Source organism: Andrena cerasifolii, chromosome 2 (assembly GCF_050908995.1).
Source record: "Andrena cerasifolii isolate SP2316 chromosome 2, iyAndCera1_principal, whole genome shotgun sequence".
NCBI lineage: Eukaryota > Metazoa > Arthropoda > Insecta > Hymenoptera > Andrenidae > Andrena > Andrena cerasifolii.
In genome coordinates, this window is record NC_135119.1 from 10,522,776 (window position 1) to 10,540,135 (window position 17,360).

Below are 17,360 nucleotides of genomic sequence, written 5' to 3' on the forward strand. Positions count from 1 at the left end.
AATTTGCACAGACCATATAGGAACAAACACCGTGTTCGAGTCAGCAAAAAACAAGTAAAAATATATTTATAAAGAGTGTAAAGAGTATAAAGATAAAGGATAACCTCTTGCACTGCGACGAACTCGCTCGTCGTACGACTAACGAGTGCAAAACTGTGGAACATCAAATAAAACGATAAAGCAACATCGAAAGCAGCAATTCTTATCAATATACAGTCCTGTCTCTCTGTATACGCGAGCGTCGGGGCCGGGCGCACGCAATTTGAGAGACGAGTAGCCTATTCGGCTTGCTTCGATTCCTCCTCGAGCGCTCGAGTGGTATGGCGCGACGCGCAGTTGTTTTCTCGTTCGGCATTTGGCTTCTTCGGATTTTTCTTTGATACGCGATACCCAAATTCTGTCGCTCAATCGAAGAAAATTAATTGATTCCCGGTATTTCGACTGTGCGGCGCGACTACAGAAGAAGTAGCGGGGATAGCTTCACGCGTATAGAGAATCTGAAAGCGCGTGCAATTTGAGAGACAACACTGTATTTTAAAAATTCTTCCATTCTCGCGGTGCAATCGCCACTTAAACCTATCATCCACGATTCATTACCAAATTAAACTCTAGTATCCCACAGTGAACAATATATTCTGTTATTTAGTGCATATTTTCTAAACATTTATTTCACATTTTCCGTGCGCGAAGAAACATACGTATTCAAATATGAAAAAAATATGTAACCAATATCTTGTGCTGCTAGGGAACTGTCCCAAAAGAAATCATCCTAGAGTTATAACCTCGAAGGAGTACCTTATTGGTACCCTTTGTTGGTAACAATTGCGTCAGCAAGAAGACAAAAATGAATTTGGTTACGTGTGACAACCGCCGACGAAAGCAGTAAACTAACTGTCAGCGGACCCATGGGTCTGTGAATGTTTGTTTATACCTGACTGACAACAGGGTAAAAGACAGAACGCAGGCCTGTCCGTTTATCTTAAGTGGCAACGGACTTTTCATATTGCCTTTGCGTTTTCTCTTCACTGCGAGTCTTGCCTTCAGTGCGGTACGACGTCCCTCCAAGCTTAGTTTAATAAACGAGAATTTCAAAAGAATAAGTATTTTGTGGTTTATTCAGCAACCCATTTCCAATACCTTTTCTACTTATGAGTAATTATATTCTTCTGTCATTATTATTAGTATTTTCTTATTATTCTCTGTTAGATTTAATAACAGCAAATTGACTGACTCTCGCCTATTGCATCTGGTCCAATTAGGCTCGCATTGCTCCAGCGCTGTTACAATTTTCTTAATTATACGTGGATGGGAACAGAACAGAGACCTGAAATTTCACATCCTTATTACTATTAAGGGAAGTAACAACTTCATTTCATGACTGACGGGGAATCGATATGAGTTTCCACCGTGTTGCTACGCACGTCAAAGAACAACTGAATCGGTGTGCAACGTTAATTTAAAGTTCGCCGTAACCGGGAGGCACGCCTATACACGCGAGGGGGTTGGAATCCAGGAAGCTGAAGGTGCAGGCAGCGTGTAAGGGAAGAGAAATGGATTTGCAGCTGCGAATTGTCGCGTTCGTGACACCAACCGAACGGGTTGGCGGACTTTTTACGGGGCTTTTCCATTTGCGGTTGTTGTGGTTGCGGATCAGCCCCCCACTGGGACGCGGTGCACGGCCGGGCCAACCCCCTGGCAGATGGATATTCGAATGCGCGCGTGTATTTAGGGTGCTGGTGATTCGAAGTAGTGGTAGGGTAGACCGGGAGCGATAGTAACACGTTAAATATCTCAAAATATATGATAGATATTAACACGAATTTTGGGTATATAATGAAGAATGACATTTCGAATACACACATGCATATCCTAGCAGTATAGATACACAATAGGCATGCACAGTGAAGAAAATAACTTTTCGATACCCTAAAGTAACTTTTCCTTACTGATCTAAAATTGTAATATAAATACTCCCTTTGCAAGTACGTGTTTTCTCTATTTTTTTAGTATTCAATCTGGCCATTTTTATAGTAATACCGATCGTTACATATCACTTTTAAGTGTCTCGATAATAAAAATTTATAATTCAAGTTCAAAAACCTGGTCGGGGGCGATTGTATAATATTGTCTTGTTTGCATGGAATCCTATAGCACAGCATAAGCAAACCAGATAAAAAATGGGTGCACTGTACTGAAGGTAAAGATTGATTGCATGAAGAATGCACCAGCCAAAACGTTTTCTATTTCTGCCACAATGGCGACACCGCAAAATCAGGATTTCAAATTTAAATAGCCGCCATTTTGTTTTAACTTAATATTTCGGAAAATTCTCTCCGTCAACCTCAGGATACATTAATATACTAACGAAATCTTTTTTGTTTTTTGATTTTAGATAATCTGGTTCCGAATGGCAATGCTCGCCGCAAAACCAAATTCTTAAAAATGCTACTTGGATGTCGCTTGTTATTTTATTATAAACTTAAATATTTTTCTACGATAAAATTACCAAATGTTCTTTAAATGTTGCTCTTTTAAGCGCAAAAAGTTCTGTAAAAATATACGCTTCCGCTTCTTCAAAAAAAAAATCACAAATATTCGCCTCTTTTCGACCGTCTGACTAGGCATAACCCCTTAAAGTTTTACACGAGTGCCGAGTGGCCGGGTGTTACCCATGCATTTGCCTCTACTCGAATGCCTATAACTTCGGGAATTTTACGAATTTCAACAAATCCTTTTAAACGCGCATTCCTAAAAGGTTGAACATTCGAAGAATGAAATAAAAAAAATCGACTCTTAGACCGGAATCTCCCCTTAAGCCTACAGGCTTAATGTAATGACAATTAAAAATTGTCTTTGTAGATTTATATAAGTTGGATACATGCTGAAAATTTCAAGGATTATGGAAGAACAATTTGTTGTCCTGGAAATCGAGTTTGGAGGCCCTAGAATCTTCCGTGTCTTTCCCACAAATGAGTGTTTCATGGAAACACCAAAGAAGTGTTCCTAGTTTCCACGGAGAATACAATGACAGGACTCCGCGTTTCGCGAAATTCTGCAGGCTGTTTAATATTCAGCCAATCCGCAACAGTCAAGGGCGTAGCAACTCCGCGAAACCATCGCGGAAAAACGAGGAAGACGTATTTAGAAATACAGCAGGCCGAGCATTATCCACTTGGAATTTCCATTCTGGCGTGCGTCTCGGTTAGCTCTTGAAGGGGGATAGAAGAGACTCTCTTCGGAGCCTCGTCATGAATATTCGCGGGACATGTCGTCCCCGAGCTGATAAATAAAGAGCACCAGACTCCACAAAAAAAAAGACGAAGAAAAAGAAAGCGAAAACAGTGGGAATGCACGATCAAAGCAGTCGAACGTGCCGGGCAAGAGAAGTTCCAAGAACGTCATCCCTCTTCCTGCGCGATCCTTGAAACGGATATTACCGTTCCCGAGCAACGGCGGTCGAAATAAGACTGGAACGAATAAAGGAAAACGAAGTTCTTCCCTGGGAAAGCTGTCGTCCAAAGTGCGCCGAACAACCAAGAAACAGATTTTTGGAGGAGGATTGGGGATTGTAGAATGTAAGCAGGAGACAAAGCGTAATCATGCGGCGTTCGGGAACGGCCTACGGCGCGATTGGCACATAGGTGGCGCCACTGAGGGGCCAAGGTGCCCTGGCACCCTCCGAAGAAGGGGCTTTGTGAATTTTATTCTTTAAATAAATTTGTATTATCACCTAATGAATTTCATTGAATTTGCATTAATGAAATTTTTCTTAAAAATATTTTTACCCCTTCAACTCGGCTCCCCACAAGATTAAATCCTGACTGCGCCACTGGATGGCGCTATTCGCTTTATTATATGTGATATATATTCTCGAGAATTCTCAAGAAATACGATCTCATTTCTGATTTCTCGAGAAATAAAAAATATTGAGAAATCAGGTACACTAGTCCCAGCGCCCGAGGAGTGTTTTTCTTCTACAAAAGGGAATAAAATCGGTTACATTTGGAGATAGGAAATGGCCTGGGTTAGGTCTGGGTTAGGCGAGCCGTGGCGCGAGATATCGAAAGGGTTCGCGGAGGGGAGGTTCTAGCAAACGGTTTCGACGGACGCGCGAAGAAGAGGAACGATCGATGCGCCGCGGTGGAGAGGGGGGGGGGGGAGGGAGGAATTAAAGAAAATTAGAAGGTGGCTGGGGAAGGGGAAGAATTCCGACGGTACGCGCTAAGTAGGGATTAAGCGAACCGCTGGACCGAAATTATGAAAAATATAGGAAGCTTCGAGGGGCGTGATGAGGAAGGGGTGGAGGGGGGGTGGCAAGGGCTCGCCCCAGGTTTCTCTCGGTTCAATTAGTCGGTGAGTAATAATTTACCCGCGTGGTTGTTTTGCCGGTCGAGAGATAAATGCCGGGGGGCGCACCCGAGAGCAGCGGAGAAAACGGTGCGGTCCGCGCGGCCGTTGTGCTTGTCGTTATTTCTCCATGATCGATCGATTATTGTTCCGCGAGATTCGAAAGAGCAGGGATTAAGAGGGTGGCGCGGGGGCGCTGGGCAATTTGTATTATCGTATCGAGTGGGACAATTGCAGGAGGAAACTCGGTAGCGACAACCGCCTTCCATCATCGAGAATAATGACGCCGATCGTGGCAGCTCGCAGCGGCATTGTTGCCACCTGGGGCACAATGTGGCAGCGGGAACAAACGTTCGGCACAATGGCAACGGCAGAGGATCGATGAATTCGCTTAGCAGGTAATGAGTGGACGATTACCTGTTGTAAGCGATAGGCGCTGCTTTTGACACGTTGCGACTGGACGAGTTGTTACGTTCGGTAGTTCGGCTGGCTCGTCGGATGGAAAAGGGGCTCGCGGGGGTGTGGTGGTTACGGCAGGGGGGCGTGGCCGGCCGCGGAATAGGGATTGGTATTTTCCAGCGCAGTTTTGGGTTTTGAAGATGTGGGCATGGAATTTGTGTGTGCTCAAGGAGAAAAAGATTTGTGGGTTTGGGAGTTGAAGGATTTGGGAACTGTTGAGTTGTGGATGATAACGATGCAGGGGTTCAAGTGTTCAAGGGCTCAGAAGATCAAGTTTTCACGAGTTCAAGTGTTCAAGTATTCAGCTGTTAAACTGTTTAAATGTTTCAGTCACCACGATTAAAAATTTCAAAGCTTTGGAGATTCAAAGGTTCAAAAGTTTGCAGGTTCAATCGTTCACATGTTCAAGAGCTTAAAGGTTCAAACATCCACGGGTTCGATTGTTTAAATGGCTAAGATTAAAAATTTCAAAGCTTCCAAGGTTTGCAGGTTCAATCGTTCACATGTTCAAGAGCTCGAAGGTTCAAGGGTTCAAGGTCCCAAGGATTTAAAGAGTTAAGACTCCAAGACTTTAAAGTTGAAATATTAATAGGTTCAAAGGTTCACCTTCCAAACCCCCAATCCCACTCTACATTTATCCACTACGCTCATTAAAAACGCGCCAGGTTCCAATGAATTCCAACTGCAACAGCACAACCTTCTCCACCTACCAGTTCAAGCAGAAATTTCAATCTCGCAAAATTTTCAAGCCGAAGGTTGTTACGAAACCCATGATACATCCACTTCGAAATCAGGTCAGATCAAGAATGCTCCACTTGCTTAGTGTCTTCAATACCCATACCTAAATTCCGCCCGGATATTCTCGATCCAGAGCCCCGAATTTAGATCCCGCAGATTGCCACGCGTAACGATACGCTCCCGGTTTCCCAACGAGTTCTCTCGAAAATCAGCGGGCGAGATCTGTCTGTTTGCCGCCGACTACTGGCAGCAGAGGGGAAAAAAAAATATTCACTATCCTCGACTGCAGATAATCTACAAAGATCTTTTCGGGGGCCCGTAAACGATTCGAATGTCTGGCGATGAAGGCGTCATTGTACTTTGGTACAGCGCGGATGCGGGACCCGTAGAGATTTCATCGTTTCCACATCGCTCGGCACAGTTTCTCGCAGTTCCGGCGAAAAATAGACCATCCTCCGCTGATGGATCTGGGTAAATTAGTTACGGAAGTCTCTAACGTTCGCCGATGGGAATTTTCTGAGCTCGTTCTTGCGTAGGTACCCTTTGACCGAGCAATCTTTATCACTTGGTGGTACTGTGGTACGTAATCTATCGATATTGTATGTAGATAAGGCTAGGAAGAGATCGGGGATGTAAGTCCAAGATTCCCAGGGATTATGAGGTCCCATTCACTGATTCAATAGATTCTGAAATTTTATAAAAGCTGCTGTAGCTTTGGGAAATTATATTTTATCATATACTTTTCAAACCTTCGGATTTGAACCTTTTTACACTAGAAATTTTAAGATACTAAATATAAAATTAATATAATTGAAGAGTCCTTATAGAAAACACTGTAAGTGCCAAAATTTAGAAAACATTTATCGGAAAATGTTCTATGTGCCAAATTAGCCAAACTCGCGAATTGTAAATTACCAAATGATAGTCCTCATTAAAAGAAGCAACTTTTGTCTCAAAACTTTCTTCCTACCTCTTACAGTTCGTGAGTTACAACAGAAAATTGGAAAATAGCCGGATTTTCAGGGGTTAATTTCACCCGCTTAGAGTGAATTTGGGCAGCTAAAAAAATTGCGTAATACGTACATATCAAATTCACTATAAGCAAGTGAAATTAACCCCTGAAAATTCGGATATTTTCCGATTTTCTGTCTATATATATATGTGCATATCCCTAGTTTCATAATTTTTTTTAAACCTATCACTTTCAATTACCCTATTCTTAACCCCATCACAAATTATTCAAACTTTCCCTTACCTCAAGTGTGCCTTGAAATTAACGAACACCCCAAGCTTCTTTCAATACACCCTCGCCGATTCCTCCTCAAATACATCCACCCCCCAAATCAACCAAAAAATCACACCATCCACCCACAACGCCCCCATAATCATCATCGATGTAACTCTCAAGAGGTTTCGCCACCTTGGAGCCAAGGAAATGCTCCGAGGATCGCTCCCTCATTGCGAGAGCAGCGAGGGGGTGAAACGCAGGCGAGGAACAATCCTCAGCGGTTATTGAATAATACAGCCCGTGCGACGTACCTGCGAGATTAGTCGCGAAACTCCAAAAGGACCATCGGCAGCCAAAGAGTTTCATCACGCGATCCTTGGTCCCCGAGGCGCGCCTAAGCGAGGATGCAGCCGGGAGGCGGGGCTGGCTCGTCCTGATTCCCCAAATCAGCCATCGGTCGGACGCTCTTCCGTAATCCAAGCGGCATTCACAGGGACCACGGCTCCCTGTGAAAAGGGCGGCCGCCCCCTCTGCCCTGCTGCAGCGGCCCTCGTATCCAGGCCGCGGGTAATCCGAGCGGGATTTCGCCGGTCGCGTCAGAACCCTCGCGCTGCGCGATAACGCGGCGCTTCCGCTCGCGTCCACGGGCCCGCGGGTTCCTTCGCTCCGCAGGGAACCCGTGATTTCATTCTCGAGCGAGCAGCAAGCGCGAGCTTCGTCGGGAACGGACGCGTTGCACTCGTCAGGGGTGTCCTGGGGCGGGGTCTGTCGAACGAGGAGAATAGCTGGGGTTGTGCTGGCGTCACGGGGTCCCGATTTAGGTGGTATGGTGTTGCTGTGGGAGTGTTGGTTGGTGGAAGGGTGGCAGAGCTATTGGTTGCGGGTGGAGGAATCTTGGTATGCTTTAGGTGAGCGTTTGTAGACACTCCATGGTTGTTCCTCTTCTTGTTTTTCACTTTTCTTGTACGTTCCAGTGCCACTGTAGCGGGAGAGTTGAGTGTCTGATAGGCGACTGGGTTATGCTACTATGTGGAGCAAGCAGAGGATTTGAATTGAGCAATCTTCCAATTAGTGCCCCCATAGAAGCTACAATTTTTAGAAAAGACTCTGATTATGACGTCTCTATCCTTTCTTTTGCAACAAAGTTTCTAGGTGAGCGCTTTGGTATAAATTTAATGGTACGCTGTGGTTATCCTTCTTTTTATGGTCGAGTGCTACTGCGGTGGAATAGTTGAGTGCCTGGGTTATGCTACATACTATGTGGACCAAGAAGAGGATTTGAATTGGGCATTCTTAGTGTCCCCGTGGAAGCTACAGTTTTTAGAAAAATTTCCGAGTATAATCTCTCTATCCTTTCTTCTGCAATATAGTTTCTAGGTGAGCTTTTGTATAAATTTCACGATCTGCTATTGTTGTCCTTCTTTTTATGCTTAATGTTGCATACTAGGTGGTTCAAGCAGAGGATCTGAATTTAATGATTTTAATATCACCAAGTAAGCTACGCTATTTTTACAAAATTTTCAGATCATGATCTCCCTATCCTTTCTTCTTCAACAACCTCCCGTTCCCCTAGGTTCCATCTCGCCTAATCCTCCATCCCTTCAGCTCCCCCCAACTAAAGTCCCCGAATTATCAGCGATAAATTCGCCGAACAAGCAACTCGCAATCTTTACAACTTCAACTATGCCCCTCCGTCAATAAAATACCCAGCCCATTCTCGACGTCGAATCTCCGCAAGTTCTCAACACCCATTACTCTGCGCAGGAATCGAACGGGACAAGCGCAGAATAATCAACGGCGCTAAAATTCTGCGAAATGGTTTGATCCGATTGGAAATGCCTGGACCAGGGCATTAAGGATCCCAGTGGGCTCGAAAGCAGTGGCCAGGCGATCGTAATAATCCCAATCGGCATTAAAGTTCGACAGGCTAATGGCTCGGGGCTCGCGAGATACGGCCAGCAGTACGGTTTATTGGCAGAAGAGCGCGCGGGACCGTTCATATCGAGTTTCTGCAACAACGGCGACGATATTTGTGGTCGAGTCAGCTGCTACCCTCGAGAATAACTCGCGCCCTCCGCGATCGAGGTGGAGCCCTGTGCGTGTGCCCCATTCTCGTCGAGAGATCTATGATCCCCCAGAAAATGGGGTTACCGACGATGCTTCCAACTTGGCGTCTTCAAGCGTGCATAGAGGCAGGGTGATTGGCCCTAAAAATATTGGCTGCCAGGAGACTAGGGGACCCACCCACAACTATTAGGCTATCATTTAATTGTTATAAAAAATAAGTAGAATTTTTAAAAAATACATGTGTCAAAAAAGTACCATTAAAATTTTTGTGAAATAATTGTACGTGGTTTAGTAATACTGTCTGACGTTTCTAGGAGCCCAGCTACAACTATAGGGGAGTCATTTAATTTTTATAAGAAGTATTTTAAAAAAATACACAGGTGGAAAGTACCATTAATATTTTTCTGCATTACACGCATATTTTTGCAGTAATATTTAGTAATATTGTCTCTTGTTTAAGTCGATACCCTGGCCAGTCCGCCACTGCTGAAGAGTTATGTTAAATGTGACACCCAACAGGTAAGCTTTACCTGGCGAATGTGATTCGAATCAATCCTGTAGAAGGAAATTTTCATCGTTTCTTTTTAGTCCACGAAATTTTGCGAATACAGGGAATCCTTTCGAGTAACTTCCTTAGAAGAAGTGAGTTCAGAGCAAACGGGTTCTCAATGAATTGGCTCAAGGACAGTTGGCAGAGTGAAGTGTTTGAAGACCCAGGAGATTTTTACACAGACGAATCAAGATCTTGGATAAAACACTCAGTACAGAGATTCCCTGGTAGATTCTTCCAAATTTCCCAGAGGACTATACTATCCCCTGAAACCCGAGTCCTAAATTCTAGAAATCCTCTTATAATTGTGGGATCAGGAACCTACATAAAAGGGAGCTCGGAACATAGACCTCGGAGGATCGACTTTGGTGGAGTCGGTTACGCGCCTGGGTAGTACGCCGAGGATCCGCAGGTCGCGAGTTCCGAGTCCCGTCGCTCGAGGTCCGTTTTTTTCCAAAAAATCTGCTGATAATCTACACTATCCACAGCCCACAACCGTGGTGGACATCCACTCCCGCGCGAGGCCCTTTAAAAGAATCTACGACCTCGACATTCTCATCTAAAAGATAACCTAAACAACTTGCCTCGCCCTTCAAAAGCAAACTAGAATAATTTCTTGTCTGAATTAGTTCTCCAGGCACTTAACCTCTAAAATGTCCCCCCTTCAGGCCCCTATTTAAACGATGTCCCTCGGTTTATCAGGCTTTAATCGCCAGACTGTCGCCCGCTGCCACCGTTAGACGCGATTTTTCTCGGCAAGGTGCGCCCCACCCTAGCCGCAGAGGCTGTTGAACGCGATATTACCCTGGCCGTACGCGTCCTCGAGTCTCCGTATTATGCAAATAAATGCTCGGTTAGATTCGTAACCGTGCGTTCTACCCAGGGCAAGTGGTTAATAATACGTCTGCGGCTAATGGGCCACGACGGTTCCCGTTGACTTAGCCACAGCGTCAGGGAAGACGGAGGCCCCCGAAGGCCGCGGATACACGGTCGATAGGGGTTCAGGTTTTCTTCGCCAGGAAGTTCGCTGCAGCCCTCGCTCCCTCTGTCTGTTTGACTATGGATCAGGCTACTGATTGCAGCCAAAACGTTTCGTGGAGTGGAGATGGTAGAACCTCGCGGCTGAGGGAAACTGATGGTTAGGCGGCTTGAATTGCGCGTAGAATTTGAATACAGGGGAGTCGAAATTCAACGACAAGCTCGTATCCCTTTTGAATCGGGGGAAAGCCTTGATGTACTCGCTATTTCTGGCGCCTACACATTTTCACTTTACTTCGCTTTTGGGGTGTTAGTAAGCTCTCGTGTGGCAGATGCTGAGTCAGCTTGGACCCAGGACTTATTTACTAGGATCGCTTTGCTTATTTCTAGGAAAATAGCTAATTATAAATTATGGTAAGATTGGAGTGTAATATATTAGGCTGGCAAGGATGAAATTTGTAGTTAAGAATATTGCCAACTTTAACAACTTATTATTTGACATTGGCTTAATATTTTACCGTTCTGTTTTTTTTGTTTTTTTTTTTGTTAGAAAGTTACATATCTCGCCTGTTTAAAGAAATCATTGTAAGCACTACAAAATATTAAAAACTTTTTTTAAAAATTAATGTGGGATGGTAATATTTTAGAGACATATTTTCGAAACCCTGAAATATTTGAGAATCAAACAAAAAAAAAATAGAATTTTTGGGTAAAATACCTACCCCCTTAAATGGCAAAAGGGTATAGACAATATGGGTGCATACTTCGGTGAATAAAATAATTCCTTATATTTGTAAGTTATCAACCAACTTTGCCTGTTTTTCTACAAATTTCATCCTTGACGACCTGATAAAAGCCTGTCCTGGGTGGAATTATGTGGGCCGAAATGGACCCGTGTACGTTGTGCGGGCGACTGATGAGAATTTCTGAAGTTGCCGCTGTCCACAAGTTGAAATTAAGTCATTCACCCTAGCTCTATGTCATGTGAAACAAAAACCCTTAAATTCAGCTTCTGAACAACTATATATATTAACTTCGAGTGCTACCAGTGTACCCACGTTATTGAGACTATTAATTCTGTTACGCAGACGTGTAGAAATGCGAGTCTTGAACATTCCTTCCACCACTACTGTCTAATAATAATCCAAAGCCCACCTGAATAAAAAATCCGCCATATTGAAATGGTCCAAAAAAACCATATGAAAAACAAACCTAAAACCGAACACAACCCCTACGCAATTAAAAATCCCAAAAAATTGAATCCTCGAAAAATTCCACTGTAATATTAGATGGCCAGAAAAATGTCAACTCTGGTGGTGGGAAATTTCGAGCGCTCCGATCGCGAAAAACTTGCGAGCATTGATGCTCCATAGGCACGAACCGTCCCAGCGTGAAACTCGACTCGACCCGCCACAGAGGACAGGGAAACGGCGCTTTCGATGGCAAGCGCTCGTCGCGACGAAATCTGTGGAGTGATAGAGGGCCAAGGGACGAGGGGCGTCAGGTGCATCCAAGCGTTTTCAATAAGTTCCACTCGACGCGAGCCGAGCAGTTCCAGAGTCGCCATCGATCTCGAGGATCAGAGCCGCGCGCGATACGCTTTTCCCAGCGGGGAATCCGCCTGGCCGAGGCTGTTCCCGTGGACTCCAACGGAATTTCCAATGCGACTGATGGAGGATTGGCCATCGATTGGCAGGAGGGCCCGTCTGTCGTGGAGGAGAAAGGTCCGGCTCTGGTGAAAAGGAAGAGGGGCAGCTTTTTGGGAGAAATGGGAGTAGGTGAGAACTTGAGGATGCTGAGGAATGGCACTGATTTTTTTTTAGTTGCTCGAGGCGCAGAGTAATGGTCCAAGGGGAGTTTGCGTTGACAGTGGGAATGGTAAATAAAATATTATAGGTTGAGAATGGGTGCGTATGTGGTCTAAAATGGAATTGTATAATATGGGAAGCAAGGGGTAGAATAGAATCTTTCCTATTTCTGAATATGGTATACTATTGCACAGTATCCTCGAATATGATTCCAATAAAAAACATTTCCTATCCGCCAATACAGTAACGAATAAAAAAGTTAGCATTTTTTTTATTTCTGGTATTTTTTAGCATCGACTTGGAACCGTGGTATGTGCTCAATATGCACATTCTGATGGAGAATTTAAAGCTGTATAAACCCCAGTTAAAGCTGAATTTATTTAACTAGCAAACGGAAGTTTTATACGGCATTGAACGGGAGGACACATTTTTGGGGCCGGCAGAGGAGTTACCATTTCTGGTAACTTTTTAAGCCGTCCTAAAAGCAAACGGTGCCCCCAGAGAATATTAGATTCTTTATCACTTCTCAAAAATGGTAACTTTCTGTCGGCTTTAAAAGTATATTATTACCTTGTTTAAAGTTACGTAAGGTTTTTGTTCGTTAATTAAATACATTCTGGGTTTCATACAGCTTTTAATTCTCCATCAGAGTATGCATATCGGGCGCATGCTGCAATTTTGAGTTCGATGTAAAAAAAAAGTAACAGAAGTAGAGTGGATCGAGGAAAGTGGTGAATGTTTCGTTCGCTACCTTGTGCGAACTTAAATATTCAAATTCCGAATTTAAAAAACTGCATCGGACTGCTCCCAGTTGTAAGTAAAAATTTCCTATAAAAAATATCTCTCAGACTACTCCCATCAGAGCACAAGGACCTCTATCTTTCAACGAAATATTTTTTCTCCACTCCCAGCGCTCAGCGGAAGAAACAATGCTCAAGATGGAGGTCTCTGAACCCTCCTTCAAATCCACTGCTCAATTCAACAGAAAGGGAAAGAAACCTTTGGCGGGCGGGGCCCCGGGTACACCCCGTTCACTTTTCACTGTTCACTAGGCGACGGTTCACAAGCACCCACCTTCGACGTTCGCGTGCAACAGTTACGCGTGGATAAGCAGGTGCGCCGCGGTGCGCGGAGTTTCACTGACTGAGCCTGCATCGTTCATGGCTTTTGCGTCTAACAGGAACCACCGTCCCCTTCCTCCCGCGCCTTTCTTCTACTCGCTGCCATTGGTCGGGCAGGTCGAACCTAACCGTGGCAGCCTACCTTCTGTCCCAGATGTCAGGTTCAGGGACCGTGAGTCCCAGCGACTCTCGATCGCGAACTCGATCGAAAACTCCACCTTTCTCGATCTCTATCGGGGAAACGCTGCGGTTGTGAAACAAGGGAGAGTTCGCTGAGAATTTGGAGACTATAGAACGACTTTATCAAACAGAGTTTTTAACTTTTTAGCTTGTCCTTGATTTTTCTTAGATTAGGTTAACAGCAGCGGAGCTACCGCAAAAGGTACTGCGCCTTTTGCGCGATGATTCAAGAGTCCTCGTAGAATATACTACAAGTACCAAAATTTTAAAAAAAGCTTTCTTTTATCGGAAAGTCTTCTTCGTGCAAATGGGATAGCTATAGTGTGGAATTTGATTTTTGGCTCTATAGTGTTTTCTTCAAGGGCTCTTGAATTTTTGTTCTTTTTATATTTTTTTATTGGGTTCTTTTTGCAATTCGCTATAGGCACACTGAAGTTCTTGTAGGTAGTGGTACTAATATATGGCCCTGGGGCTTAGGCCCCTCCTGGAGGCAGATACTTGATATTATGTTTTAATTAATATTTTAGCAGTGCTGGTCACTGGTTGCCAGAATAGTGGCAGTGAATTAAATATGTCAAAGAAGGAAAGGGACGAATGCATTTTCACACCTGTAGTACCTATAATCACAAAGGATGTCATGTTACAATAGAATACTCAAAGGAAACGTAAAAAATGTGAATTTTTATATTGCACCTATAACAAAATGTTACAAAAAAACCTGCCAATTTTCGTCCAGTTTACACGCTACTTCAAACTCAGGAATGTCGGTTTTACACTTTCGATTGACCACCACTGTGGGTTCTCAGATCCTGGACGAAGATGATCTGGAGACCTCAGAGGCTACCCCCAGTAAATACTGTCGGATCGCTACGTTTCTCTATTAAAAAAAAAACACCCTACCTCCATTGATAAAACAACATATCCCCTTCTACCTGTAACTTCACCACACTCAACACCACTCAACGTCTCCCCTATCTCCCAAATCCTCCTAGCACGAAATTTCCAAATTCTAACAACTCTTTGGACGCAGTCATAACGTTACCTCGTGTAACAGTAGCAGAAGAAGCTTCGGAATGAAAAAAAATCCTCCCTACTGTTTTAAGAAAAAAAAACATCTTTCAACATTGGAGGGGAGTGATACACAGAAGAATCTAAGGCCAAGAAGAGTTAAATAAAGAGAATTAAAATAAAGTAGCACGCACTCCCTCTTGAACCTCAACGTTCATTTCTTCCAAACGCAGGAGATCTCTCAGAAAAGTTCATCCTCCTACAAGTTACACCTGCAAGCTTCTATCACGGCGCGGTACACGCTGAATTGCCGTGATTATTTCGCGGTTACAGCAATTAATTGCCTCGCGCATGGCGGACGGTTTGATGCACGAGTCGCGGAGCGATCGTCGCTGCTCTGAAAACCGGCCGCCTAATGCCGGCGATTAATCACTGCTATCCTGGCGGGCCAACTAATTGCTCGGCTCGCGCCGCGCTCGCCCTGCAGCTCGATTGTTAGGTACACAGAGGAGGGAGAGCTGTCTCTCGACAGTGGAGCGTAGCGAGGGGGGAGAGGAAAAGAAAAAAGAGGAATTAGTCGAATTCACCGGATCCGCGGAGCGTGGGCTGCGCCGTGACGATAAGTCCGATATCGGGGCCGCGTTCATTACTTTTCCATGATAACTCGGGGATCGCTCCCATCCGCTTCGCGCGATAGGAGCGCGCCCCTTTCGCGTCACTGCCGCTGAATCGGTCGTGTCAGGTATCCCTGTGTGTGCTCGAGGGTATCGGGTAATGACGTAGTACTACATACGTGCTCCTGTGAACGAGGGTTCGTAGGAAAGAGATGCTGGTGCGAGAGGATGTGGTTGAGAGGCGTTTAGGGTGGAGTGCGCGGTTCTCTGAATGGGAGGTGGGTTTTTAAATGGGGTACTATGTGCGCACGTGTTTCTTGGATTATGGTTAATTTATTGGTTGGGAGTAGATGTTGTAATGCGTGAGTTATATAGGTAAAGGGACTAGAAATATGGAGCAGGGGAGACCGGGGCTAGTTGACTCAGAGGGGCAAGTTGATACGTGAATTATCTCGACACCGTATATATGTAGCTCCATTTCAGCGAGGTATGTGAAGATTGTTGTTCAATTCTTTCCTACGATCCAGCATTCGAGTGTGTGCATTGGCGTTGACAATCGTTTTTTAACTGTTTTCGTTTATATAGAGAAAAAGTAAATAGTTTTGATACATCAACATTGATCGTCAAAATAACATCTTTTCATTCATTTGATTTTTTTTTTCATTTTCTCAAGTTTCCGCTTACTATTTTACCACAAAAATAGTTATTATGGAATTTATAGCTCAGGAAATTCTCTACAAAACAGTTCCTATGAGTTCTTTTCGTAGGAGTAATCCTTTTCGTGTGTGTCGGGTTCCCAAGTTTCAACCCCCATACTTTTGACAGCGGAAGATCCGGAAACCGGAAATTCAAAAATTTATGAAACTTTCTAAATATGTAGGGGATATCCTCCTGACTACAACGCAATTTTATTTGCTGCCCACATTCACTCCAAGAGGGTAAAATTGACCCCTGAAAATTTGTTTTTTTTTTCGATTTTGTGTTATAACTCGCGAATCGTAAGAACAATAAAAACTGTAATTTACCAAATGATAGTCCTAATTAAAAGAAGTAACTTTTTCCTCAACACTTTTTTTCTAGCTGCTATAGTTCGCGAGTAATAATACAAAATAGAAAATTTTGTCAGGGATCAATTGCACCCTCTAGGGAAGAATGTGGGCAGCAAAAAAAATTTCGTTATAGTCAGGGGACCTTCCCCTACATATTTACAGAGTTTCATAATTTTTCGAATTTCCGGGTCCGCGATCTTCCCTCGTCAAAAGTACGGGGGTTGAAACTTGGTAACCCGACATACACGAAAATGATTACTCCTACGAAAAAAACTCATAGGACCTTTTTTGTAGAGAATTTCCTAAGCTATAAATTCCATAATAACTATTTTTGTCGTAAAATAGCTAGATAACGAGATATTCGTGAAATACTGTTTTTTTTTTAACCCCGATGCGGATTTTCGACATAATGTTTGAAACGACGAAATAAAGGTCCATACCAAAATTTAGATTGCTGGGATTTATTCCGTAGATTGGACAGAGTTCCGTCTAATGTCACTGGACTACTATGTGGGTTGACCTCGAGGAACAAGTTGCACTATGGGAGCAGATTTCAAGGTGGACTCAAGAAACACGTAGCAGATACTACGTTCACAGTTCTCAACACAATGCTGTCCTGTCAACAATCAACTCCGATTCACAGAAGCACGTAGTACTACGGATTTGTATTTTCATTTGATTAAGCGCGTCGAGCGGGCCTCTTTCCCCGTTTATATCTCGCAGATCCCGACGTTCATTCGTTAATGCACCGCCGACAGTCGAGATCGATATCGCCCGCCCGGTTTCCCTTTGCCGAGGATTTGGCCGCGTGTTTGTACGAAATCGTCGCGCGTCAGCCCACGATTGATTTTATTCATGACCTTCGCCACGGAAGTACTTTAGATGCGGCGTACAGGCCGGGAGGAAAAATAGCGGAAAGTTTTCCATTTTAGATGGGCCGCCGATAAAAAAAGAGGCACGTATGCGACGGCGACGTGCCTTTGAGCGCTGCCATTTCGAGGACGCAGGGTGCAGCTCAGTCCCGCTAAAACAATTCAATCCTCCTTCGGCATCGATTTATCTCCACGTCTCAATCTACGGAGAGAACCAACGCAAACCACCATTCCCCCTCTGGAATCCTTCATTGCCCTCAAAAACAAAGGAAGCCTTTCTGTATCCCGAATTTCTTCAAGCCTCTCCAACTGTCTCTCCAGCCATCAGAAATTATTATTCT

The 17,360-nt window shown here is 44.1% G+C and overlaps 2 protein-coding genes across 6 annotated transcripts in view; one reads left to right on the forward strand and one right to left on the reverse strand.

Annotated features, from left to right (window-relative positions):
* Btk29a (tyrosine-protein kinase Btk29A) overlaps nucleotides 1-17,360 on the reverse strand; it is a 197,235-nt gene that overhangs the window by 94,279 nt on the left and 85,596 nt on the right. The window contains exon 1 of one of the 4 annotated variants that reach the window (XM_076830192.1): nucleotides 7,084-7,636. The exons of the other annotated variants lie outside the window; for them this stretch is intronic. Within the exon in view, the coding sequence (XP_076686307.1) occupies nucleotides 7,084-7,138 (55 nt within the window). The 5' untranslated portion in view covers nucleotides 7,139-7,636. Of the gene's footprint in view, nucleotides 1-7,083; nucleotides 7,637-17,360 lie in introns of those variants that run through there. 4 annotated transcript variants of the gene reach the window in all.
* Nucleotides 1-17,360, forward strand: part of LOC143378472 (hemolymph lipopolysaccharide-binding protein-like) — a 59,970-nt gene that overhangs the window by 34,847 nt on the left and 7,763 nt on the right. The window lies entirely within an intron of this gene.